The sequence below is a fragment of the Anomalospiza imberbis genome, chromosome 1, assembly GCF_031753505.1.
Source record: "Anomalospiza imberbis isolate Cuckoo-Finch-1a 21T00152 chromosome 1, ASM3175350v1, whole genome shotgun sequence".
NCBI lineage: Eukaryota > Metazoa > Chordata > Aves > Passeriformes > Viduidae > Anomalospiza > Anomalospiza imberbis.
The window spans coordinates 106,876,193-106,904,077 of record NC_089681.1 but is presented as its reverse complement, the minus strand read 5'-3'; the positions used below and the strand labels follow the sequence as shown (position 1 = coordinate 106,904,077).

At 46.5% G+C, this 27,885-nt stretch overlaps 1 protein-coding gene across 1 annotated transcript; it reads left to right on the top strand.

Annotated features, from left to right (window-relative positions):
- The first annotated feature begins 735 nt into the window (after nucleotides 1–735).
- TGM4 (transglutaminase 4) lies at nucleotides 736–27,724 on the top strand. Its single transcript, XM_068204443.1, has 15 exons — nucleotides 736–865; nucleotides 13,859–14,023; nucleotides 17,463–17,642; nucleotides 17,777–17,880; nucleotides 18,202–18,331; nucleotides 18,987–19,105; nucleotides 20,423–20,530; nucleotides 21,102–21,276; nucleotides 21,778–21,916; nucleotides 22,178–22,281; nucleotides 23,510–23,761; nucleotides 24,417–24,764; nucleotides 26,100–26,269; nucleotides 26,722–26,858; nucleotides 27,382–27,724. Exons 2-15 carry the CDS (start codon nucleotides 14,008–14,010, stop codon nucleotides 27,521–27,523), a joined length of 2,124 nt encoding a protein of 707 aa, XP_068060544.1. The 5' UTR covers nucleotides 736–865; nucleotides 13,859–14,007; the 3' UTR covers nucleotides 27,524–27,724.
- The last annotated feature ends 161 nt before the right edge of the window (nucleotides 27,725–27,885 follow it).

Genomic DNA, 27,885 nt, shown 5'->3' with positions numbered 1-27,885 from the left:
TTTTTAGATGCAACTGTGCCCTTTTCTCAGACTGAGGCAGTTACACATCTGGTCAGGTTGTCAAAGGAGGGAGATATTTCTTGAGACCCTGAATTCAGAATTGGTTTTATTGCTACTAAATGCTAGAGCAGAGACCCCATCAGTAAACTTCCCTACTCTCCAGTGAGTGTGCAAAACAAGGCATGAAGCCACTCAGCTCTTTCTTTCACCCCAGAGAGCCTGCTCTACCCTCACTGCAGCAGTAGGATGAGTGCTGTGGGACCACCCAGGTCTTCGCTCACATTCACAACAGTTGGGTTCTGGAGCACATACAGTGCCAGCATGCACATCTCTGATGTTTGTCAGACTGAATTTAATCCTGTTCCATACATCAAGTGATAAGGGCATTTATGGGCATTGCATGTGCACCATGTTGTGAACTGGAGAGCTTTCTGCAGTTTGGCTTCTGGCATGGCAGCTGCTGCACATTATCCCAGCACTTCTCAGCTCGTAGTGCGAGGCTGGGTTTGCAGCAGGACATGACAGGCTCACAGTCTGTCCAGAGCTGTTTCTTCATTTCCATTTCCTTCTGTGACTTAATATATTCATTTTCATGTAATACCAGCTGTAATTCAGTTTTAAAACCCCACACCATTAGGTTGGGCACCGAAGTGCCCATGAATTATTGAGGTTGAATAGTGGGGGGTGAAAATACAGAGTTTTCCATTTTGTCCTGCAGCTGCCAGTGTTGCTTCGCCTCAGCTGTGTTGGGCTGGTGTTTGTGTGCAATGCAGTGATGTGGACAGTCTTCACAAAAGCCTTACGACTCTCCTCCTCCTCAGCTGCTGCCTCGGTGACAACAACAGCCTCCAACTTCATCTTTTCGGTGAGTAGACCCCATCCCCAGACACTGAAGCCTGAGGAGCACAGCTAGGTGGGAATGCCCATGCTGTTTGTAGCTCATCTCCCAGTGCAACCAGCATCGCTGGCCACAAAGGGAGAGTTACAGGCAGATATCAAATGATTGTGTCAGGCCTCAGCTGCTCTGATAGTTGTTCACGGCACAGGTGGTGGAACTTTCCTGGGTGGTGCAGGAGGAACACAGTTTACCAAAGTTTTCTAATTGCCAGTGGGAGCTGGAGCTGGGAGCTTTGCTTCATTTTGCTTTTCCTTTGCAGCACCTCACTTGGGACAAGCCAGAGTCACCCTAGCTGGGTCTGAAGATGCATCACCTCTAGTGATGGCAATAGAGTCTTTGACCTGTAGGTTTTTTCCACTTGCTTTTCCCTCTTGGCAGCAGTCCACCTTGTTTCTGTGCTCCAGCTGGCAGACAGCTCATGGTGGTGTCCAGTAATCAACAATAATAATAAATACCCAGTCAGTGGGAAATGTGGCTCCTGAGAAGTGCTGGGAAGGCAGCAAAGCACATGTGCATCTGTCAGATCTTGCTTTGGAACCACAATATGGCTATGCTTCCAGGCTGCTGGTGGAGTTGGTCATCTCCAGCATCACCTTCAGCAGCCATTCCTGTTGGTCATCCCAGTAGGAGTTTCCTCAACCAGTTTTTTTCTAGGGCTGTCTCTCCCAGAAGTCCTCACAGCTGTGGCAGCACAAGAGGCCTTGGGGCAGCTTGGCCTAGCAAAGCTTTGTGTGTCTCTCTTCCTTCAGGCTGTCCTGGGAAAATTGCTCTTCGGGGAGACGTGGACGCCTCTGTGGTGGGTCGGCCTCGCCATGACAGTCTGTGGGCTCATGCTGCTGCACACTGCTGCACCCCAGCTGGTGCATGTCCCAGTGGAGAAGAAGGAGTGATAGTTCCTTCCAGATAGCTGGAGGGGTCTTGGTGCCATGCTGCCCCTCTCCAGCCTGTCTCATGACAGCATCCCCAGTCGCCACTGGCCTCTGAACACGTCGGTCACCAAGCTGCCAACCCCTGCTCACTGCTCATCTGCTGACTTGCAAAATCAAGTTGGTCACATCTTTCCTGGTGGTGGTATGGTGGCAGTGACAGCCTTGGAGGGAGCTAGCCAACTCTGAGTCAGTATTGTGAAAATCAGGGCCAGAGGCTTATCAGCCACTCCTCCTCTTCACACCCTGTGGCTGTGGAGCTTTCCCAGTTTGGGGAATGCTGAAAGTAAACAAAGTAAACATAGTGGCTGTGGAAGGGGCTTGTACATCAATATTTTTCCATGAAAGGACCTATACCAAAATAGAAAAGCAATTAAAGTTAGATGCTGAAGGTTATTTCTGCTCTGTTGTTCCTGACTTTCTGTCTCTTGAAATGGTTCTGTGCCCACTGCTACCTGTAAGGCTGTTGAGACTTTCATTAATTCCTTCAGCTTCCTCTATCAGTCACATACACCTTTTAACTTGCCATTTGTATCTGACATCTAGAATTTTCACTTACCCATTCCTGACACGTTAGTCACTGTAAGGTTGCTGCTCTTTCGTTTAAACCTTTACCCAGCATAGGGTTTTGATCACCATTCCTGCTTTGTGTAGGTCAAACTAATTTTGGGACAGTTCAACAGGCAACCTGCTTTCACTTGGAGTGTCTATGTTCAACACATCCCTCATCCCCACTCAAGTTGACAATTGCTTTAATGTTTGATAAAAGGGAGTTTCTCAAGACACATTTTTTCTACACTTCTGGATGATGCTTATTCCCATTGATGTTATGTGATCAACCAAATCACTGGTATCTGCTAAATTTTGCATCAGTCATTACTCCATGTTCAGGTGTCAATTTGGTGAATGTGTCACGAATCATCGTTTGTAAGGTATCGGATTCATTCCCCTACCCACTTTTTTTTCCTCCTTGGAAATTCTTCAGTTGGAATCCTAATTAAGAAATATAATGATGCCTATAAATGTATGCATCATGCTGGTGATGTCACTGGCTCTGGGCTTGCCAGGTTGTCTCTGTCATCTTGTAATGACAGAAGGTGAGTCACGGTTGTGGCACATGCAGAAAACCTAAGGACACATTTCTGTGAGCATCTGTATCAGAACCTGTCAGGTCTGTCATGACAGACAGATCTGCACTGCGTCAAGTGTAAAATAGACTTGTGGATGGAAATGCCACTGGAGTTGGGTTTGTGCCTTCTTCTTTGAATCAGAAGAATCACTGTCTCTCTGAAGAGGCCAAGAGCCATTTGCTCCATTCCCTGCCATTCTAGCTCACTACAGGTGGCAGCCATGTCCCAAGAGGGGCAAAGCCTTTGCCTCTCCCCTCAGTGTGCTCTCAAGTCTTCCTCTAAAAGAGGGGAGCTGCATATGTGGTGGGGGAGAGGGCAGAGTGCTCTGAGTGCCTTCCCTCCCTGCCACCATGAGTTTTGCACCTGGGGAGCTCTCTGGTGGCAGTTGTGGTAGGGTGGGACACATCCAGTTGCCTGGGAAGCTGGGACCTGACACAGGGAGCCAGCATCCCTCATAGGTTTGTAGGCATGACAGCCAGGAACCATGCATTTCTAAGTACATCAGGTCTCCTTAGATCTTCATAGATGATGGAAAATTAATGAAGCCTGATTTATTTTCCCTGGTTGTTAACCCTCAGCCAGCTGTAAGCCATGGCTGCCTTCATGCAAACAGCAGTAGAAGAACCAGGCTCTCTGGTTAATTTGGCTGTTGTCCCATTTCCTAACAAACCATTTGGAAAGCTTTTTAACCTGGACTATCTCAAAACCGACATTTCTATATTACAGTCATTATTGGAGGTCAAGGTTTAGGAGGTGTTTCTTTGGAAGTGGAACGTGTGCAGAATGTGTGAGCAGCACTTTACTTTGTGGTGCTCACTTTAAGGCGGATGAATATAAACCAGGGCTGTAAATTGTCTCATAAATACTTGAAGGTGGGAATGGAAGTAAGTTTTTCTCCAATTCCCATGGTAAGAAAAGAGTTCATTTTATGGAAGAATCCCACCCCTCTTATATACACATGAGTTTGGCCATGACTGCCAGTGGGGCCAGGGCTACAAGAAAAGCTGTAATCACTGTGTGGCAAAGCAATGTACTTCTGGTAAACCATTCATTTCCAGAATAAAACTGTGTCCAAAGCTCACTGGCTGATTTTTTTTTTTTATTTACAGACATTTTAGACCACACATACACACAATAAAACAATGTGAGACTAACGAATGAGCTATGTTTGACAAGTCAGTGGTTCAGATGTGGTGGACCTTGTAAGGTGGCTGAAGATTATGGCCAACTCCAAGACCTTGATTTACCAGGGCGGAAGGTGGGCTACCTTTTTGTGGGAACTACAGCAGTGTGCTTACATGAAGGTTTTGCTCAGTTGAGGTGAGGTATTATTAGAAAAGAGTCTTGGGCACATGTTTCCACACAAATTCCACCAAAATGCACTTCTGTATGCACACCTCACAGAAACACAGTGCTGTATCTCTACAGCACTGGTGGATGGGGGCAAAGCCATGGATGCTGTGTACCTGGGCTTGTGCAAAGCACACTGTCCTACACAACATCCTTGTCTCTAAACTGGAGACATGGGTTTGATCCCAGGCACACCTACAAGCTGGGCTGAGACATGATTGACAGCAGACTTGTGGAGAAGGACTTGAGGGTGTTGGCTGACCAGAAACTCAACATGAGCCAGTACTGTAGGCTGGCAGCCCAGAAAGCCAAACAAATCCTGGGCTGCATCTAAAGGAGCATGGCCAGCAGGTGGAGGGAGGCGATTCTGTCCCTGTACTCTGCTCTTGTGAGACCCCTGTGGGTTTGCATCCAACATTCTGTGGTCCTGCATCCAACTCTGGTGCTCCTGATGCAGGAAGAACATGCAACTGTTGGAGCAAGTCCAGGAGGCCACAAAATTGATAAGGGGACTGGACCATTTGCCCTATGAAGACAGGCTGAGAAAGTTGGGGCTGTTGAGCCTGGAGAAGAGAAGGTTGCATGGAGACCTCATAGCAATCTTCCAGTATCTGGAGGGGGCCTACAGGGAAGCCAGAGAGGGACTCTTAATCGGGAACTGCGGTGATAGGATGAGGAGTAATGGGGACAAACTGTAAGAAGGGAAATTTAGGTTAGATAAAAGGAGAGAAATCTTTACCAGAAGAGGTTGCCCAGAGAAGCTGTGGATGCCCCATCCCTGGCACTGTTCAAGACCAGGTTGGATGGAGCTCTGAGCAGCCTGGTCTAGTGGAAGGTGTCCCTGCTCCTGGCAGGGTGTTTGAAACTAGATGATCTTTAAGGTCCATTTCAACACAAACCATTCCATGATTCTCTCACCTCCCAAGTTCTGGTTGTAATGAGTCTTTCCTGCACCTACCTCTCATTCTCAAACACAACACTTTGTTTTTCAGCATCTTGTTCATCATCAGGCATGGCCATACCATGTCATACTTTTAAAGAGTAGGAGAAGCAGGTGCATGGTTAACAGGAAGGCTTACAATGACACTTAGGAAGATTCAAATAAGAATAATTGAATCAATGGTGGGAAGCATTAGAAAAATCTGTTGTATAAACAAGGTCCAGGAGTATTGTATTCTAAGGTAAACAATGTCTCATGTACCTTTACAAGGAACAAAGCCACATGAAATTACAGTTTCAGTTGAACCATAAACCATAATTTGACTGATTAGATAAGGAAATACACATAAAACTTTTAAATGTCCCTGTTATTGACAAGGAGTCACTGAAAGTTTGTACAGCATCTCAGTCACAGCATATATTGAAATCACTTGAAGGATGATATGTCTGCCTAGGTGATAATTATTTGAAGTAGATCTGATAAATAAGTTCAGTAGATTGTTCTGCTGAGTTTGGTATATGCAAAATTTTCAAGGAATTTGACTGACTGCCCTCTGCTGACCCTTCAGAGACCTTAAATGATCACATTGCAAGAGAGTCACACACACACACATAATTACACGATCTTGCAAGCAGTGGGCTGTTTTCAAAGAAGGAAGTCCTGTGACACAACATGCCAGAAGAGTGGCTCTGATTTGTCTGGCACAGAAAAAAACACTAAATTAGGAACAAGTGGGTACTAATCCTGACATGTTAGGGGTGCTCTTCTGCAGAAGAGCAGCAGCAAACCTTCATTTCAGAGATCTGAGAAGTGCAGAGGGAAGTCGCACAATATGGGCACTTATCCACAGCAAATGGTGTGGATAAGTGTCTGCAGCTCACTTGATCTTGGAGAAAAATGTGGGGTGAGCTCAGGTCAGTGGTAGAAGCCTTCCCAGGAGAACCAGGGCTTTGCCTCTAAAAATCAAGTGTATGGAGTGTTGTACCACAGGACTTTTTAATGGAAAGGATTGAAGAAGACAACATTCCTGAAAATGTTGTCCTTCCTGAGGACAGAACAAAGTACTTTAGTGTGTAAAACAACACCTTCTAGCTTTAGGCAGATGGTTGTTGGGCTTGGTGTTTCAGTGCCCTTTCTAAGGCAAGTCTCTTTCCAGGTATTTAACACCAAAAAAAAAAAAAAAAAAAAAAAGTCAGCAACTTGCATGTAAAATCTGAAATGGGGTCCTGGGCCATGGACAGGGAGGAGGGGGAAGCCTTGTGGGTTGGGCAGGGACAGCCAGTCCCAGTGATGCTCTCAGAGTCCTTACATAGTCAATGGTTCTACCTGGAGTGTTTTTTCCAGTGCTGGACTCCCAAATTCAAGAGGGGTGTAGGAAACTGGTCTGACTCAAGGACTCTAAGATGGCATGGGCCTAGGAGGAGAGGCTGAGGGATGTGGGCTGGTTGAAGACAAGGAAGGCTCAGGCTGACCCAATTAGCCTTGGAAGGGAGTTCCCGAGGCAGCATAGAAATGGCCAGTACTGAACAAGGTAACAGACACAGGTTCTCTCTTAGGACTTTCAAGCTGGCCATCAGGGGAAAAAATGTCACTAGGAGGTTAGTTGCCTGTACAGGCAGCTGAGTCTCTGCCCATGGAGGTTTTCAAGACTCAGCTAGACAAAACCTCAAGTGACTCAATCTAGGGTTGGTGACCATCCTGTCTGGGCAGACAGATGGATTTCCTGTGACCTAGGGGCCAATTTCATGATCATCACCATCTATAACTGGAAACTGGTTTGACCTCCTGCCTCCATGTTTAGTAGCTCCCATTAAATCCTGTTGTGCCACAGAAAGGAGGTTCCTCTTTGAGGTACCCTGCAGACCTAGGCTGCCAGAGGCTTGTACTCTAACCACAGAAACCAGAGTGGACGCTTGCATGTGCATTCATAGCCTGAAAACAAATTTATCAAAGGAGAAGGAGTCCACGATAGCGAAGTGCTTTGTGACTTTGAGCCTTTGCTGGTTGAGGGGATAGCCAGGTGGGTGCAATGTTAGCGATGGCTCCAGGGGCTGGGCAGGGCTGACCAGCTGCAGCTCCCCAGCATGGGGTGGCCGGAGGGATGACCGGGAAGCCTGAACCTTCTGTTACTCTGTACCATGGCTGTGTCAGCACCACGGTGACCCATGGCCAGCAGCAGCACTTGGCATACACAGGAGACTGTTTGCCCTGGGAGCAGCCAACCAGCAAGCCATGCTATTCACTCTCCAACTAAGTTTTTCGGTTTCTGGCTGTTTAATAACATTATTAGTTGTTCCAATTTTCCCTTGAGGTTTAAGGAAGGGTGTCTGTGAGTGGTTGTACTAATTGCCAAGATTTCCTAAGCAGCTCCCTTCATGCCCTTGAAGTCCTGAGGGATTGCTGGTGCTGGGTGAAGGCCTGGGGAACTCCTGGGTGGGGCCTCACACTCCCATTTTGCTGGGGGGAGATGATGCACGCCCTGCTTAGCCCCTGCACAGGTTTTGCAGAACACAGAGGCCCCACTGCACCCTGAGGGGATAAATCCATGACAATGGAAATAAGCGAGAGGGAAGGGCTGCAAGGAGTGGTAGTAGGTGGGGTGCTGCGGATGGTGCTACCACTTTTTGTACATTTTGAACCTGTTGCTCAGTCTCATTTTGCTCAGAGGTCACTAGGAGCCTGTGAGAGTCAGGGCTGGAGCTCAGCCATGTGAGCAACTCGGGGCCTCCCTTGGCACAAGCAGAGCACCTCTGGTTTTGCAGCCAGAGGTGAGAGTTGGACAGCTCTGCTTGGCACTGGGACCTGCAGTGTGCAATGTCTGAACAGCAGCCAGGGCTTTGACCCTAATTGCTTTCAATAAATTAAGGCAACACTTAAGGAGAAATGAGCAGTGCTCCAGGGAAGGATGAGGCATTACAAATATATTTTCCAATGCCAGTTGACTGTTTCCTCATCCAGATAGGAGGCAAGTTAAGTGACTTTTTCCCTTCAGGACACTCCAGTGTTAGGCAATCACAAGCATGATTCTGCTAGAAACCAGTGTTGCATGAAAATGCTTCCTAGAAAACCCTGGTAGTCATGGAATGGAGCATCATGAGCTGCTGTGAAGGACAATAGCCTGGATGCTGTGACGAGGGGTGGGTGGGAATACTCTGGCTTGGTTGCTTTTCAGGGCAAATAGCCACAGATCCCTTGGCTCAGTCAGTCCTATCATACCTGGAGACCGCCACTTGACAGATGCATTCAGGGATGGGACAAAACCTTTGCTCCTGCTGTGGTTTCGGTCTGCTCTGGTGCAGCACATGAGCCAGATCCCCAGCACTGTGTGACACCATGTCCTCCTTGTAAACCTTGGTCTAGGAAGTTTCTCCCTTCCCACCACGTGACAATTTCAGTTGCAATGCTGGCTGGCGGGAATGTGGCATGGCTTAGTGTGACCTGTAGTCTAGACCATGTACATCTTGATGTGTATAGACACACACCCACACAGACAGGTGGGAGAAGCTGTTACACCTCCTCTGCAGAAAGAAATGTTACTCGAAGACACTGGCATGCAAGTTTCTGTTTTCTCACTTAGACATTTGCAACCAAATACATATCCTGTAGGTGGGAAGGTATTCTTTCAGTATTTTCCTTGTTCGCTGGAGCTGTTTTTAATACATGGATAAACTATTTTATCCCTGATTCAATATTTGCGCTGTTGATTTCCTTGCCCTTACCATTTATTTTTTGCAGCCCTATTTTGCTTTATTTTTCCTCGTACCTTTTCATATTGTTTGCTGTAGGTGTAGGCTGTGGGTATGTGTTCACACTGCAATCAGTCAGTGTGGTCATACATGCAAGCAAGTTCATGGGTCAGTGGCAGTAGGGCGGATACAGCCCTGGAATAACTACACCCACCCACTGTTGGACCCTTTCCAAACACACACTGTAGGTAGTGGGATGGCATGGTGAGGGAGGTCCTTCGCCCCATTTCAGGTCTCTGGATGGGATGAAGGTGTGAGGAGGGAATTAGAAGGCTAGGGCCATTCAGACTGCAAAAGAGACTGTGGTACTTAGTAATAGGGGCTGAGAAGACCCTAAGTTGCATGGAGAAAGTAAAGTGGAATAATGAAGAAAGTGAGTTGTCAATTGTCTCCTCTGCCACGAGGACGGGGGCCACAAGGGAAGCCAGCAAGCATCAAAGCCCAAGGAGCTTCCTCTTCTTGCAGTGTGTCATCTGGATGAGGAACTTCTGCCTGCAGGACGCAGCAGAGGCTAGCTGGCTCATCGGGTTCAAAAAGTGGGCAAATATTTTTAAAACAGCTACTGTCTGGAAAAGGTGACATGATGGAGGTCTTTCTGTGTAATTTATTGCACAAAATTCTAAATTATTTTGCCAAGAAGCAGAAGTACCTCATGTTGAGTTGTTTTAGACTAATACATAATATCTCAGCACTGGAGCATGCGTATTTCAGTGTTTCCAGTGCAACAGTTGTACTAGAACTGAGGGTCAAGAAGTCATAATACTGAAATTCCAGGTTCAGCCTTCACACATTGTTGCTCCATATATCTAGACTGATATTGCAATTTTGCCTTTTGCACCTTAGCCAGGAAAGGGATCTTAGAAAATATTTTAACATCGTAGAATTTTGGCTTGCTCTTAAAGCATCTCTCTCTTTTGTCGGTGGCCTAAAACCTCAGTTTTTGGGCCCACAGAAGGTCTCTTTCAGGGCACGGAGGGTGTTTTGCCTGAGTAGCTTTGAGTCTATGATATATGTGGAGTTATGGTGGCTGTTTGATCTCTTTCTTTGCCTTCTTCAGGAGCAGAGCCCTTGGGTGGTGCCGGGTTGAGCACAGGGTGATACAGTTTTCATTCCTTCTGCAGGTAAATGCCCAAAGCCATTCACCTAAATCCCTAACTAGGTCCAAAAATCCTCTTTCAGTGTTCAGTTGGAAGGAAGGATTTGGGCTTTCATGATTCTTGTGGGTCCCTTACAACTCAGGATATTCTATGATTTCATGATTCTGTGAAACAGTGGAATTTCCATAATAATTATATTGCCATCAATCACTTCTCTGGTATTTGCCTGTGAGAAACTCATTACCACGTACCTGGGGCCAGATGACTTGGAATCAGTTAAGATCTGGGCTTGGCCATCTTGCATCAACCCCTGACGTCCGAATGCCTACCACAAGCTGGCTCATGTTGGATTAGAAGTGAATCTGCCTGCTGGATACACAGGATGCCCTGTGGGCACAGACCACTGTCGTGGTCCATGGTTGAAGTACATGAGTGAGAAGTGATCAAATCAATACTCCTTTCAGAGCTACAACAGCACTGGCATGCCAGGATCATTGTGTGGATGTGATGTGTCTCAATACTAGGACATTCCTAAAGACTGAGGTACATGTTAATGAAATTGTGAGAGCAGGACCAAATCCAGCTCAAATGAGAGGGACCAGATCCTCAGCTGTTCTTGTGTGCTTTTTTTGTCTTTGACACCCCCAAGATTTCTTACTACTTATGACTCGGCTGTGATTCAGGCAGGACTCAACACCTATTAGGTGGTACGCATGGGAACAGTCCTGCTGTGGTCAGGGGAGGACATCTTCTCACCGTGGTGCCCCTCAGGACCCAGACAGGGGCTGTGTCCATGTGTACCATGCTGGATGCACTGCTCACCCTCTGACACCTCAGAGCAACCCCGTGGCAAGGCTGAGAGGATGAGTTCACCTTTCCAGAGCGCCGAAAACCGAAAAGGAAACTGATCTGTTATTTATTTTGAGTGTTACTCTGACTAGACATAGAAAAAAAAAACCCCGACAAAACAAAATCAACTTGAAGCCTCAGGTGTTTATAAAAAATGTAGCTCAGTAAATTGCTGTTGTAAAGGGCAGCTTCTCATGGGGTTGCAAATGAATGAAAATGTTAAGCTAAGGATTTGTCTTTCCTACTTGGTATCAATACCTGTGGTCATGCTCTAGAAGTTTGATTTGTTTTGTCATTTTTTGATACACAAAATAAACAAAACCTGAGACAAAGAGCAAGCTTGCAAATAGGGGAGCAGCCACTGGGGAATTTTATTTTATTTGTTTGCATTTTATTACCTTCTTGTGCCAGCTAATAAGGTGACCTTGCAACAGACAGATGTAGATAAGGCTGACCACCTCTGTTGTCTTATTTTGCAAGCTGGGAAATAAGTTGCCGAAATTATTGGGAATAGGGAGATTGCCTGTGGGGAAAAAAATCTCCTGCCACTGTTAATTAAAAGAGTATAGTTTTATAAGACAGACTGAAGTAAAATCAATCAAGTAAATCAAGTGAAATCAATCAAGTATAAAAGATTGGGGGTGAAAAAAATGAAATTAAAATGGGCTGGTATTTTTCATTGCTTCACCAAGAAGAAAAAAGCCATGGAGCTGAACCATAGCCAGCCACTCTGATCAAAGGCAGGAGGTTTACCTGTAAAAAGATAGAGATCATCTGCTGACAACGTGAAAAAACTTGAAACCACATCTTTTAAAAACATTCCTGTAGTTTAAGCTGAAATTCCTCTTCTCAGACCTTGCCAACAACTCTTGGAGAGTATTAGAGTTCAATGGCCTTTCCTGGCAGGGCAGGCTTGTACGAGCCAGGGGCGGGAGGTTGTGTTGAGAGTGTGGTAGCACGCGCCAAGCTTAGTTTTGTTGAATTGAGATACTACCAGTGTGTAGAGAAAGATAATGGGAATGGGCTAGATCAGCAGCTGCACAAAGCAAAACGAGAACTGAAACCATGCCCCAGTGGCCAAACCTCCCCCACCCAAAAAAAGGAAAGCCACCTTCCAAGATGGAGTAGGTTCAAAGGTGTCAGGGCAGAACCCACAACCATGTAATTTTTACAATCTTTCCTTGAACTCTGAGGTTTAAAGTGAGGGTCAGGACAAGCACATTGTTGAAATCAAAGTTTTGCAAAACTCCACAGGACTGGAAGTATGACTGTCCCTGGTGAATACATGCCCTGCTTCCCTTGCTCACCCTCCAGTACACATCTAGGACATTTTTTTTCAGAAGCAAAGTGTTACCAACATAAATCTGTTCCTGTTTGCAAAAAATCTGTAATTTTGCTGTAGGATTATTGTGTCAACAAAATTTAAGATGCCTCCAACCAAGCATAGAATGATGTATAAAACAGGTTGAGACTGGATTAGGAAGCTACTGTCAGTGACTTCAGCTGATGTGGATTACTCTTGCTGCAGTTAAGTGGAAACCAGTAAGATACATCATAAATGTTCAGATTACATGCATTACTGGTTATGTTGTTGTACTGACATTCCGTGTATGCTTTACTTCATCCCATACTGCTTCTAAACAAAAATGTCTTTCACCCTCTAGGAGGAAGGAAATGCAGAATAAAAGCAATACGGAAAGGTAAATCAGGGCTGCAGTGATTTTGTCAATAGTGAAATACGTTGTTGCCAGTGCATTGTCTGGTGCTGAATGGTGAGTGATGCTCCATCTGCTAAGAACGTTGGTGGTTCAGATGTTCTTGCAGATGTCCTGTGAGATTATGGATGTGTGCTGAACCTTCAGTGCCCTGCAGTGCCCTCGTCATGCTCTCAAGCAGTGACATGCTCGGAGGGTGGTATCGGCTAACTCAGCTCCACATTTGTACCAAGGGAAAAGTCCTCCTAAAGGAAATACCTTCTTACCTAAACCAATGGAGAAAAGTCGGTGCTTTTGAAGGCTTCCACAGGGAGATCCTCTTTAGGAAGAACCTACATTTAGATGTGGCAGCCTTGCAAACAGAACTGTACGTTGCTGAACCCTGGGCTGCTGCCATTAAGGGAGGCATCAGGAGGCTGAGGATGCTCCCACAACTGAGCCATGTCTGCCTTTCTGGGTGCCTGGGGACATTTTTATCTCTTTCTGGATACTGTGCCTGTGTCACTGGTGGCCTGTACACCATCAGCTCTCCTCTCTGTGGTGTAGACTCATCTCTCCATCATTGGTCACCCTGAGGACCAGGATGGCAGTGGGGCATATGGGGTTCAGCCATGTCCTGGCAGAGACCTTTGGCAGAGCTGCCAGCAAAGAGCAGCCAACAAACAGCTCCTATTCCACCACATTTGTTTCTTCTCCTGGACATAGCCTGATTCTCCTCTTTCCTACTCAGTGCTCCCCCTTGACATCCACCTCATCCTGTAAGGAGCGGGCCAGTGCTAGGATCCTTCAGCTTTTCAACCCACATATGTAAATGCTGGATTTTAGCCTACGGCTCAAAGTATTTCTGTCCCAAATGTGATGACAGAAACCTCATTAACTTACAAGAATGTTAGACTGGTTCTAATGGGGAACTCTGTTCTCCTAAGGATTAAACATCTGTGTGCTTCCTTGTAAAGTTAGGAGTTGCAGTCCTGGTGAACTGGATATTAGGGCATAGGTGAATTCTTGTTACTCACCTAGCCCATGATTTTACTGTTTGTCACTGAAGGGTCTGTCCACTTGTCATCTGATTATGCAAATTCACTTGCCATGTGAGTCGGGATTTAAGTTTCGCTGTTTTTCAGGATCTGACTATGTGCAGAGGGAGTTGTAGTCTTTTTTTTTTTTTTTTTTCTACTTCCTTTCTCTAAACACCACCCCTTGGCAGTGGACCTGCTGACACCTCAGAGCAAGACACAGATAAAAAGGGCAGCTTGTCTTCCTTCTCCACACTCAGAAGCAAGTGGCAGAGACTGCTCAGGAGTTTGGAAGCTGCTGGCATTGCAAGCATCTCGGGTAGAAATTCTGACAAGAACCATGTTCAGCAACACTGGTGAGTTTTTAATGCTTGACATATGTTAGGTGTGAAGTTTGGCAAGTCTCCTGCAGGGAGTATGGTAGTTCCAGAGGTTCTCAGCCCTCTTGACTGCCATGGGTGACACCTTGAGGAAAGAAGTTTTGGTGCCAGCACAGCTCACAGGGGATCAGTTTGCTCTGGCTGTGCAAATTCTGCTTTTGACAGTTTGGTAAACTATCTGCAAGACACAGCTCATTTTTCATCACTGTTCTTCAACCTGTAGATATCTGGTTCTGCCAGTGATAATGGGAAAGAAATGCAGCTCTTTTAAACTTGTTCCACATCAATGTTAAAATATTTTCTTTCTTTCAGGCTACTTTATCATGTAGATTATTGCTCTTTAGTGATGGCTGATAGCATCTGGTGGAAGTTTCAAAATAACTGAAAGGAGGATTTATTTGGGCTTGAGCTCTGTCCCGTGGCTGTCCTGCCTGCCCTGTTGTCAGGAGATCCTGCACCTACCTAGAAAGGTGCCTGGGTCACTCCTGCAGCAGCTGCTGAACCAGCACCACTGGCCAGCTTAGCCCCAGAATGCCCAAAACCCCTGGGGTTTGGGATGTAGCTAAGCAGATGTACATGTGGACTGGGTGGTGCCTGCAGCAGAGCTGGGAGCAGGTCTCCATGGCTTTCAGGAGGGGAGGGGTGTTTTAGCACTGCTCTGAGTCCCTCAGTTTCAAACCTCTGTACTCTGAGTGTGGATGAGCTGAAATTTTCCGGGAAGTCTTGGGACTGCAGCATCTCTGGGATGTGATCTCGCATATCTGGGATGTGCATGAGTGTTTGCCTGGAGGCTGGGCAAAAATCAGGAGTAAGTGCAGGTATCCAAAATATGCTCTCTCTTGAAAAACTACAGTTCTCATGCCAATTCCCTTCTGTCCTTCTGAGCAGCCCTTGTTCCCACTGAAGCCAGACATACTATAAATACCCGCTCCATATTGATAGTTTTTTTAAACTCTATCACCTCCTCATCATAAGGGAAAAAAGGCCCCACATACTTACCGGTGACAAGGTCTCATATGCCCATCTTAGATCACTGTTCTCTTGAAGCTCTGAACATCTCCCCAGGAAGGCAGTGATGCAATGGGCCTTGTGGGTTAGCGTAGAAAGGAGCTCTATAAAAGATAAATCATGGAACTAGGCAACAAAATACTACCTTGATTTTTTTTTTCTATTAAAAAGGAAAAGACATCTGACAGGACTTGAGGTTTGGGTTTGCTTCTGGCCTGGCCCAGGAATGAGCACAAACAGGACTGTCTCTTGCAGCCTGAGCCTCTGTCCTGCACGTTCTAGGTATACTCAGCTCTTCTATAAATCATGAATTTCTGTGTTGGCAAACCAAGGTGCCTGCAGGCAGGCAGACACAGGGTGTGTGGGGGCCCAGCTCCATACCCAGGGCAGGAAGCAGGGCAGGAAGACAAAAGCAGCAGGTGAGGGTTGCCCAGGGAAGACGAGCTGCGGCCAAGCCCCCTCAGATGTGGTGATGGGTGCGCCACTGGCTCACTCTGAGGCATTCCTTGGCACAGGACACCATGCCAGTCAGGTCACAGGGTATCACAGGTGTGTTTGCACAGGAATAAGTGCAGCACAATTGACAGGCAGCGCTGAGTGGAGACAGGTCTTTGGCACAGTACTCAGCACGGTCAGGTCATATTCTAGGGCAGCTGTTGTCAGTGAATCTTCCCTGTGCATCCTCAACATCACTGGTGGTGTCCGAAAATGGGATGGATATGCAGTCCCTAAGAAATGCTGGAAGGATGGATTTCCTTGGGCCCTTTTCCACATGTATCCTATGTGTTCAACTTTCATATCCCTTTGCATCCCTCTCCCAGGACCAAGGCTTTCTGGTATCTTCTCAGCCCAGCACCAGGGTTTTCCATAAAGAACAAGGTTAAGCAGCTTTAGTGTTTGGAGATTTCTTAATGCTGAGGAAGATGCACTTCCTCTTTGTCCTCAGGAGGGTTAAGCAGCTAGCTCCAGCTGAAATTTTTTGACATAAATGCACACACACCCCATTGCGCAAAATATCAACCCAAGCTTGGCAACTGGCATGCAGCACGCAAACAAAAAGCACTCAAATATTAAGTTGGCTAACAAAAGATGCTGGTCGATTTTAAGTCTATTTGTTGTGCCAATTATATCTGGTATGTAATTAAGATAAACATGGTTTATATATTTACTAGGAAGAAATACACAGAGGTATGGTGGGGATCCATGGGTGGTCGGTTCTGTTTACTCAGGACTGCAGTCGCTGCACAGCACAGGTTGCAGTAGGAAGCGTGCTGCTGATTTCAGTCTGCCCTGGGACTAGCCCTGCATGTGGCATCTCTCACGCCACACCAGCTACCAGCAGATTCCAGCCTCTTCTGTGTTAGGGATGGCTCTTGTTGATACTCAGATTAACATGGTTGCCAGGTACCATGCAAATCTGTCAAGACATTTGGTGAATTAATCTCTTCAACCATTATGCTTTTGACTTGCTAATATCAAAGTTACCGTAACCTGGTTTTGCCTCTCCCATGTCTTCATCTGAATCACTCATGAGAAGAGTGCTTATGAGGCATTGTTACTCCCTGCTGTTCACACGGAATTCATCTTTTGAGGATATTTAATGGGCAGGTACAAGACATAAACGCTCCCGAAGAAATACAGCTCAGCCACATTCCAGCATGCTCTGGCTTTTCCTGTCACAACTGGGCAGCCTGCCAAAGCCTGATGCAGTGACCCCCAAATCTCCATCATCATTCAAAGCTGAGGGCTTTCTTTTTGCTCAAGTGTAACACTGGGTTGTGCCTCTTGGAGCTCCACTCCTGTGCCACAGCCCTGAACCACGAGCCACTGGGCACAGAGATGCTGAAGCTTTTCCTGGTCCTAATCCCATCCAGAGTTGTGGGAGAGGAGGCAGTAATTTTAAATGCTGTGTCTTAAAAATTATCTGCTGTGTTGGGAATGAATGGGAGCAAAGCACTTGCAAGGGATTCTTGCTGGGGAGTAAATCTCTGCTGAAGCCAAAGGGGAAAAGCAATGCCCTTGAAGGGGGGCAGTGCTCTGTGGTGAGTGTTCTACAGCAGTCCATCCAGAGCAGGGACAAGCTCCTGCCTTGCCCTCTGACTATCCAGCCCTGAGCTGCTGTGGCATGATTCTGCCTCCTCCTCCCTCCATGTCTGCCCAGGGGGTCTGAGGTTCACCTCTGGGTATTTTCTTTACATTTTAAAAAATTTATTTTATTTCATTTTATTTTATTTTATTTTATTTTATTTTATTTTATTTTATTTTATATTGTCTTTTGCTAGACCTCTTGTTACTCTAGATATTTTGATGACTCACAGGGCTGCATTAAGAAGAAGAAAACTGGTTTTACTGAGAAAATTCCCATCTCTTCTTTTTCCTTTCTCCTTTTCTCCTAACGTTTTTCCAGAGACCAGTCTGAGGGTTACTGAGATTGACTTTCTGAAGAGACAGAACACGCAGCAGCACCACACAGATGGGTACAACATCAAGAACCTGGTGGTGCGGCGTGGGCAGCCCTTCCAGGTGCAGGTCAGCCTCAACAGGGAGCTGACGGCTGCCGACAAGCTGTCCCTGCGCTTTGGCATTGGTAAGCAAGAGTCCCTCTGTGGCCACCAGGCAAAGCCAGAGAGGCCTGGGATCATCCAGCTGCCTCTTCCCAGCACTGCACAGGCATTGCAGACCTGTGCACCCTCACACATGTTGTCTTGGGTTTGTTTCTAGGTGGAAATCCAATGAAAAACAGGGGGAGCCTGCTGTCACTGAAACCAGAGCAGGAGGATTTCCATGGGTGGAAAATCTCTGTTGTCAAGAAGAATGGCAAAGAGGTAAAGCCTGTGGGCAAGGGGCCCAATGCCCAATACCAAGCCCATCAGAAGCTACAGAGCAAAGCACCCTCATACCTCCTTCCTGCTTTCCCTTAGTTCTATGATTTTAGATGGGCAGCAGCCTTGTCCTGCTCAGTTTATTGCTCCCCCCCATGCACAGGCAGGCTTCACCCTATTCCACTGCCTTCCCCTCTTTCCCTGCAGGGATCTCCATGGCCCCTGGCTTTGCCACTCGTGCCAGTTCTGTGGCACTGTGTTTGTACCATGCATGTGGTCATGGTGGGGTGCCTCTCAAGCCATCTCTCCTTGTTGTCTCCTCAGTGCCTGCTGTCTGTCACCAGCTCGCCCAATGCCCCTGTGGGAAAATACAACCTGCATGTGAAGACTGACACTAATGTTTACACCCCTGAAGATGGTGTCATCTACCTTTTGTTCAACCCTTGGTGTGAAGGTGAGTGGTCCTGCAACTGGGAGTGATAATTACTCCTACCACGGATTGTCCCAGATGGAATTTTGCCTCATATTTTCCCTACTCTCTGTCTTACATACATTGCTTTTTCCCCATAAAACACTGTAAGCAGCATCCTCATGGAGACAGTGGGAAGCTGGGCAATAGCAATGAGCCAGCTCCTCATTGGATACTCTCCAGTGCCAGGACATAGAGGGACATCTATCTGTCACATCTGTTCACACCTCTGCATCATCCCTCTCTGTTTCCCTGAGCCAGACAAAGATTAACTGAGAAAACTGGGTTGGCTTAAAATCCAGAAAAAAAAATAACCAGAATAAAAAATTGTGTGGTTGGTGTGCATCAGTTCCCCAGTTCTCTCTGCTGTATACCTAGTAGTCTACAGTGTTCAGAAATAAGATTTTTGCAATAATAAAAGAGTGGTCACATAGCAATGGACCTACAGGAGGAAATTAAAGATTAGTGTTATAGGAAAGTCTTTCATGATAGGAGCAAAAAAAAATGGGAATGCTGCATGGTCATCTGTTGGTGTGAATTTTGCAGATCCTTGGTTACCCCAGTTTAGCTTTCCATGGAAAATTTAATATAGGGTGTGCAAACCACCTGACATCTGAGGATTTGGGATTTTTTTCTGCAGATGATGTTGTCTACATGGCCAATGAGGCAGAGAAGGAGGAATATGTGCTCAACGACACTGGCTACATCTATGTTGGGTCTGCGTACAGCATCTATGACAGGCCCTGGAATTTCGGGCAGGTAAAACACAGCTGTCTTGTCAGCCCTGTTACCCTTCTTCATCCCTTCGGCATGGAGCCCATGAGTAGCTTGAAGTGCTGGAATAACCCTGCTAGTTTCGCTGGGAGGGCTCACCTGCTCAGAGTAATCTATGTGCCTACGTATGTTCCCCACCCACAGCTGGAGAACAGGGTTTAGTGGCACATTTATAGTCAGATCATGTGAACCCCTGGTAAAGGATGTGGAAACTGGGGACAGGGTATTTCTGATTTTAAAAACTCCCATAAGGGAATTCCTGCTCTCATGCAACTGTAGGTGCTGTTAGTCAGCTAATGAGACATGGAGAGGGCTGATGGGGGGAAAAAATCTGATTTACATGTTGCATCATATTCGGGAATAAACAGGGTAAAATTACTGGCAGAGGTTATCACCTTTCAAGTGGTGCCTTCACTGACAGCTGTGTGCAGGACACAGTCAGACACTCTCTCAGGAAGGGTGTTCCTGCACGCTGCCTCTGAGATAACTCCAGAGGAGTGGACTGTTAAGGGCTAGAGATAAGAGGTGGATACCAGAGCAGATTTATTTGTACCCTGTAGAAAGCACACAGGCACTCAAGCAGAGTATCCTGCACCCTATCCAGATAGAAATCCCCACAAAAAATATTCAGATCTGGAGTTTTTGTTTTCTTTTTTTGTTTTGTTTTGTTTTATAAGTCTACAATTTTTGCAGGATATCTGCAGAATATGTATCTGCAGGATACAAGTAGCCCAACAAAGGTGCTCACACTGATGCCTTTACACAAAAGGGGCCAAAGGGCATCATCTGTACGGCTGTTCCTATCCTAATATTTATCCTTCTGTTAAGCAATGAGAATTGATATTGATATTCTGACAAGCTTCATTGGATCATATGTTTGACATCTTTCTGAACTGGACCTCAGGGAGCTTTATCAGCAATTGCTAATTAGGAATCTTTGTTGTAATAATTAGCATTTACGTACCTTTCTTTTTTCCAAGGTTCATTTTGTACCTATGTCAATAGACTAAATATCAGTAGAGATCTTAAATTTTCATTACTCTTGTGAGTAATTTGCAGAGTTGCAGGGAGATGACATTGGTGACTTTTGTGCACAGAAGTAAAGATTGCTGGGTCAGGTTCCAACTGTGTTCGCAAGACACTCGAGACAGGCTTTTTTGTCTTCCAAGGCTGGGTTTCATTTTAGCCCTTGTTTGGAGAGAACAGCTTTGGGAAGGCCCACAGCCTTGGAAATTCAATATCACAAGCAAATTCAGTTTTAGAGCGGCATATAAAAATATCTCCGTTTTCTCCCCAAAACAGTTTGAGGAATTCATCTTGGATGCCTGCATGTATCTGCTGGACAAAAGCAAGCTCAGTCTGAGTGAGAGAAGGGATCCTGCACATGTGTCCAGAGCCATGTCTGCTTTGGTAAGCCTCTCTCAGTGAAGTGCTTTGCCCCTTCATGTCTTCCCTCGTCCTTACTTACTCTTCTTTCCTTGGGACCATGAACACCATTTCAGGAGGCATCTGAAAGGGATTCCTTTGGGAAACTGCAAGCAAAGAGACAGAGGCATTTTTGGATGGAGGGAAGAGGCAAACAAAAATATAGCACATTCCCATCTCCAAAACTTGCATCTGCCCCGGTGGTTGTCCTTTCTTTTCAGCTGTGTTGGTGGGGTGGGGCCAACACAAGGGGTTGTGTTTTGGGCCGGTAGCTACTCTCTGTGGTGGGATCCTTTTGGAGCCCTGTGGTTTAAGACACAAGATGCAGAAATAATTTTTACTGCCCTCAGCAGAGATTCCACCTTCCTCTAGATAGTCAGGTGGAGGCTTTCTAACCAGAGGAGCCCCCAGCCAGGACCAGCAGCTTTGATGGGTCCCACATGGCTGTGGAGCACCTGGGAAGCCACAGGGCAGGCAGAGACCCTGGGGTTTAAGCCTCATTCAGCCTCATCCCTTTATTTTTCTCCTTTGTGTGTGTGTATGTGTGTGGCCACAGGTCAACGCCAATGATGACAACGGAGTCCTGCTGGGGAACTGGTCAGGGAATTACATCAGTGGAACATCCCCTATGGATTGGATTGGGAGTGTCACGATTTTGCAGAAGTACTACAAAACCAAGAAGCCGGTCCGTTATGGCCAGTGCTGGGTCTTCGCAGGAGTCCTCAATACAGGTGAACAGTGAACAGTCACTCGCCTCCCTTCTGACACCCCAGTTACTGTGCTAGTAAGCCAAATTACTGTGCCTCTGAGCAACAGAGGTGGCAGGGTCTGTCTATAAGCAGAGGCTGAGGGAGCCAGAACTGCTCAGCCAGAAGACTTTGGGGGTCTGATCCTTGTGTGTAAATACCTGACAGGAAGGAGTGGGGCACAGACAGGCTCTTCTCACTGATGCCCAACGACAAGAACAGAGGTGATAGGCACAGCCTGAAACAGGGGAGGTTCTGTCTGAAGCTGGGAAAACAGCTTTTTTCACTGTGAGGGTGACCAAGCACTGGCACAGGGTGCCCAGAGACGTTATGGAATCTACATCCTTGGAGATGTTCAAAAGCCATCTGGACACAGTCCTGAGCACCTGCTCTAGAGGAGCCTGGGTGGGCAGAGGGGTCAGATGAGAGGATGCCCACCAGTCTGAGGGATTTTGTGACTCTGTGTTTTGTCTGTCTGTGCTGCAGTCATGCGTTGCCTGGGAGTGCCATGTCGCTGTGTGAGTACCTTCGACGCGGCCCACGATACGGAGGAGAACCTCAGAGTTGACGTTTACCTGAATGAAAAAGGAGAAAAGCTGAACTCATTGTCCTTCGACTCTGTCTGGTACTGCCAAATGGGGCTAATGCTTCCTACGCCCTATGCTGCCTTGCAGTGCCCCATTTCCCAGCCCCAGCAATTCCTTTGAGAATTTCACTACTGCTTGGGGTTTGTTGCCCAGGAGAGAGAGAGAGAAAGCCAGGGGTTTCACAGGGTTACCTGCAAGTACCCATTAAATCTGCCCTTACTAAAGGATTAAGAGATGAGATAGTGATTCTTCAGGCTGTAAAGACTCACTCATTTTCTTTCCAACACAAATGCACACAGGAACTTCCATGTGTGGAATGATGCCTGGATGAAGAGAACAGATATGCCAAATGGGTTTAGTGGCTGGCAGGCAATTGATTCAACCCCTCAGGAGCAAAGTCAAGGTAGGATTTGCTTAAAAAGGCTCTTCTGCAACTTCTGAGGGAGGCAAGGACATTTTGTGTGAAAAACATGCATCCCAGTCAGCAAACCAGGTACCCCCACACACAACTTCATGTACCAGGGCAGTGACACTGTAAAACAGCAGGTCTCACTCCTGCCACCTCAGCCCAGGATGGAAGGAACAGCTGTTTCAGAGGTTAAAGGATATCTAAGTCATTGGGGTCATGAGCCTGTTCATTGGCAGATGAGAGGAGTGACCACCAAAATTGGTGAGTACACTCCCTGCACAGGTTCAGGGAATTTGAAGGTGGAAAAAAAAACAAAAGGTTAATCCTCAGGGAAGTGCAGAAAGTGCAGAAAGTGGAATACTGCCTAGAGATCAAACACAGGTGTCTGGACACAGCTGACTTCATAACCTGATTCTGAAATTGGCTAAGGAAGAAACTTTCTAACACAATTTTGAAGCATTAGAAGGCAGGTATTCGTTATTGCAGCACACTGGACACACAGAGGGTATTTCCTCTGATTGGGTGTATCATGAAACTTTACAACAAGATATTTATTCCAGCATGGTCATACATATTCATTAGAGTGTACTTTCTGGCTAATACATAAACATCACTTCTTCTAGAACTAATTTGCTTGCATCTGCCTCTTACTGGAAGGCCTTTTATGGTCCTGGGGAGTCATCAGAAGGGGTCCCTGGTGGTCATCCTCACTAAATACCCCCAACAGTACAGATGACCTTGCCTTGAACTTCTCTTAGGGCATGTGCTATTGTTTCTTGTCACATAACATTGCCACAAAAGCCATTATATTCCTCATTATCTGTTTATCCACTGGTTCCAGCTATGTTCAGCATCCTGTGTGCCTGCTTTTACATTCTTTTATCTACTTCTTTAAAACACATTGCCCGTGTTTGGACAAGGCATCGTTATGTTCTGTTCCTTTTATCAAACCAAGCTGTGGCTTTCTAACCTGAAAATTATCTAAGTGAGGGGAAACATGCAAAAGCTCCTACCAGACCTTGGTCATCTATAAAAAATTCCCAAGCAGCTGTGGCATAAATGAGAGGTTTTGGAGTTCATCACTCAGTTGGAGGGCTGTTTACTGCTAAATGTCAACTGCCATGACCACAGATTCCTGCTTGAGTGTTGTCTGAGCGTGGAGCAAAAACTGGAGTCACTGCTGGTGCTTGGAAAATCAGCTGGTATTGAATGCCCTTTCTAGGTCGTTTCCAGTGTGGCCCATGCCCAGTGAAGGCTGTCCGGGAAGGAGATGTGTACTTGCCCTACGATGCCAAGTTCGTGTACGCGGAAGTGAACGCTGACAGGGTCTACTGGGTTGTCAAGAAGGTGAACGGCAAGGACAAATACTTCAAGGTCGGCACAGAGACCCAAGCCATTGGCAAGAACATCAGCACAAAAGCCGTGGGGCAGAACAGGCGGGAAGATATCACCCAGGAGTACAAGTACCCCGAAGGTAACTGCCCCCATCCTCTAACGTAGTGCCGAAGAGGAGACCTCGACCATGCAGGTCACCCCACAGCACGTGTTATTTCCAGGAGAAAACTGCAGGAGTAGCTGCAGTGGCAAATTCAGCCTAAGGTCTGGAGACCTTCAGGAGGCAGCACTGCTTCTGGGCATCCTCATGCCTGCAGTGACACCTATAGGCTGCTCTTCAGGGACACGAGCAAGCTTCCAGACAGTGAAAGAAATGGGCTGAGTGATGGACCCAGTTGTCACACTGACTTTTGCTTTATTTCTTAGTTCTTCATTTTGTCTTTCCATTCCCCAAACCATTTTGGGAAAAAAAAATCCCAGATTTCCTCCCCACAGTTCTCAAGATCCAGCCATGTTATCCTAGACTTTTAAACCCTTCTCAGCGAGGAGGGGAAAATATCAGATTGAAATATTTAAGAGTATCTATCCTCTAAATTGTCTCTTTCAGGAAATTCTTGCAGTCCAGAATGCTACAGTTAGATTTGGTGGTAGCATAAACCAAGAAGTTGTCCTGAGCAAAGGCTGGAGGTGCTCTGACATCCTCTCTGCTTATCAGCAAAAGCATAAATAAAGGGAAGATAGCTCTGGGTGAGGAGACTGAGATACAACTCTCACCCATATTTCTCTTCATCCAGGCTCCAAAGAGGAAAGGATGTCTATGCAAAGAGCTTACAGCTTCATACGCCCTTCGGGATTGGTGCCTCGTTCAGGCTATGCTTCGACTGTGCAGACACTAAGCGGCAACACCCAGCCTTTGGTCCCGAAGGAGCCAGTCACCAAGACTGGGCTCCACCTCGAGATAACCAATACAGAACCTTTGCATCCTGGCAATCCCCTTGAAATGGCCATCACAGTGAGGATCTCTGCTCCTGGGAACTGGACTGTTAACCTTACTGGCTCCTGCCAGCTGCAGTACTATACCGGAACAGTTCAGGCCAATCTTGGAACTATCAAGGAGACCATCAATCTTGAAGGCCCATCTGGTAAGCACAGAAAGCTTGCTGTGTTCTGTAGACTAATTTACTGTGGCAGTCTGGCGTTTGCACTGGCTCCACTATAGACCACTGTATGGCTCTGTAATTTGTCAAGAGCAGAAACTGTCTGCCTAGAACCTACCTCCCTCTTCACTGCATTTGGAAGTCTCAGTTACAGAACTGGGGTCCCTCTGTAGCAGAGACCAAAACATGAAGGCCCTACTGCAGCTTCAAGGAGGTGATTAGGCATACATCAGTGTGGGCAGACAGAGGTTTTCATGGCATGAGCGAGGTGTGCTGAAGCATCTCCCTCCTGTCCTCACTGTCTGAACATCTGAGATGTCATCACAGGCTTTGTGTGCATCCATGTGGATTGGATCCCTCACAGGATTTAGATGGCTGGAAATTTCATCTTTTTTTTGTTCTTCTGTTTACCAGTCTAATTTGGGTGGTGGGGATGCTGGTGAGTGTTATTTTCTGAATTCTTTGCCCAAGCAAATTCCCACTTCATGACTGCCTGCGTGGCTGATCCCAGGAGCTGTTTGCTGCTGTGCTCTGCACATCTTTGAGTAACCTGGGTTGTATTTTTGATCCCAAGCAATGTAACTGAAATTTGCTAAACAAGAGATTAATGAATGATAAATAATTAAAAACCCTTGCTGATTCCTAGCATGAATCACTCACAAAAAAAAAAAAAATCTTTGCTGTTGATGAGCACTGAGTATTTTCACTCACATACTGTTGCTGTCAAAATGCAGCACGGCAGGACACAAAGGTAGCCCCATATATACATGCATGCATACATGCATATATACACTTAGGGAAAAGGACAAGCATTTTTTGTTTTATTCCCAGAAGTCAGGAAGCTTTGCAACTAAAACAATGCTCAAGCACCAGCATTGCTGACTTTGTGGCTTTTCTGAGCCACTGGAAGGTTGTCCAAGCAATTAAATTTAAATCTGAAGTGAAAGGAAAGCCAGCAATTTTACAGCAGGCAGAGAAACCCTCAGGGATGCAGGCTTGGATATACCCAACCTCCTGCTCCTCTGTCTCCTCCTGAGTGCTGGGGCAGTCAGGGATGAGGGCTGCTGAGAGGATGGATGTGAGCCCAAGCCAGTGTTTGAGCAAGGCAATGGTGGGACTCAGCCAGCCTTCCCATGGGCTGCATGTGCCAGGTACCACCCACTCAGCCAGGGCTTCCCCCCAGCAGGGACTGAAGGGAAAGCAGGATGGACAGCAAATCTGGGTCATGCCATACCCTGGAACACCGGCTAACAGAGCTGACTTTGCCACCCAGTTCCTGGGCATATGATAAAGCATCAAGTTGTGTTTTCTTTCCCGCAGAGATGCAGATCCCCCTGAAAATAGCACCTGATGCATACATGAAGACACTGTCCTCCGTGGAAGATGAAGTGCTCATCCTTGTCACTGCCATTGCCGAGGTCCAGGAAACAAATGACAAACTCACCAAGGAGACTTCAATGAGATTCGAGTATCCCCCCATCACTGTCCAGGTGAGGCAGCTGCTCCCAGCCAGCTGGGCTCCGGGAGGACAAGGGTTAAAGCTCTTCTCACTGCAGAACCACGGTGGTGCTAGCATTTCCAGGGGGATCTCCCAAACAGCTGCCTCCTAGGATGCTCAGTTATTGGCATCTTATTTGGCTATTCAACATTCATTTGAAGGTTGAAAGTGGCCATGAAATGAAAGTTTTATTACTGCCCCATCTAAAAGGGGAAGGCAGGGGATGCTGGAGGGAAGGGAATGAGAGAGGCAGTTTGTACAGGGCCTATTTCCAAGCCCACAGTTCTTCCTCCTGAAGCAAAAATGTGTTAAGAAACCAGCTGGGAAAACACAGTGCTTCAGTGTCCATGCTGGTGGTGAGCAAACCTTCAGCAGCTCTGGCATCTTTATTACCCCCCTAATCCCCAGTCTTTGGGTCTGTTTCTCTCTTTCCTTCTCTACCAGATGCCAGAAACAGCCAAACTGTACAATGACTTCAACTGTGCATTCATCTTCAAGAACAAACTGAATGTGACCCTGGAAAACTGCAAACTGCTGGTGGAGGGCTTGGGCCTATTTAAGATGACAACATTTGATCAGGGGTAAGGAGATGAGCCAATGAAATGACCATAGCAGGACTCTGCTCTGTTTTTTTGGTTTGTTTGTTTGTTTGTTTGTTTTGTTTTGTTTGTTTGCTTGTTTTTTTAATATCCTTGAAAAAGCAATTAGGGGAGTTGCAGTAAGAGGGACCTTTGCCAGCTGTGTTTGAAACTGCACGACATTTGGCCAGAAAGACCCACACAGCAGCTGACAGGCTCAAGGCAGACAGGCATGACAGGGACTCCCCCCATGCTCCTGCAGTGCTGCCGAACAAGTGTGAGCACAGCTGCTTCCTTCAAAGCTGAATTTGGTGTTTCAGCAGTAGGAGGAACTCCAGGGAAGGTCCCTAGGTTCACTGGGACCACCAGGCAGTACCATCATGCCAGACCCCATTTGCTGCAAATTGGTCATGGGGGAAGGGGAATACCCACCCTAAACACATGCAGTGACTATTCCTTTAAGAGAAATTATTCAAAATAACCCTAATTCATGCTGGGACTATTTTGGTTTTTCCTTTGTCCTTAGGGATATAATGCCTGGCAGGATCATGAAGTCTGAAATAATATGCACTCCGACAAGACTAGGAGAGAAGAAAATCGTAGCCAAGCTGATCTCAAACCAGATCAAAGGGATCTCTACAGAGAAGGGCATCTTCATCACCGAGTAGGATCGATGCCTTGTCAGCGTGCAAATGTTGGCCTTGCTAAATGTATCGCATCACTGGGCACTTCTTGCCTTCTTGATTGCTGCACAGTACTTTTAAAGTAAAGAGCAAAAATGCCATAAAGCTAAGGGAATTAAACTGGCTTAAGGGCACAGTTGCATTGATTGCATTTAATTGTGATTCAATAAAGATTGTGAAAATTGACTATGTGATTTGGTTTGATGATATTGTCACATTGGGATGGCTCTGGACCCACAAGGGGATGTTCCCATCTCAGACCAGGGATTGGAGCTCGTGTTGGTAACAGCTTCAGCCAGAGATGGGTGTGAGCCTGGGAGGGGCAGCAGTGCTGTGGTCCTACCAAG

Excerpts from the sequence above, each read along its gene's own strand:
- TGM4 (XM_068204443.1), top strand. Across the intron at positions 20,531-21,101 it reads CCAGAGCCATGTCTGCTTTG|GTCAACGCCAATGATGACAA; the intron begins GTAAGCCTCTCT and ends GTGTGGCCACAG. Across the intron at positions 24,765-26,099 it reads CAATCTTGAAGGCCCATCTG|AGATGCAGATCCCCCTGAAA; the intron begins GTAAGCACAGAA and ends TCTTTCCCGCAG.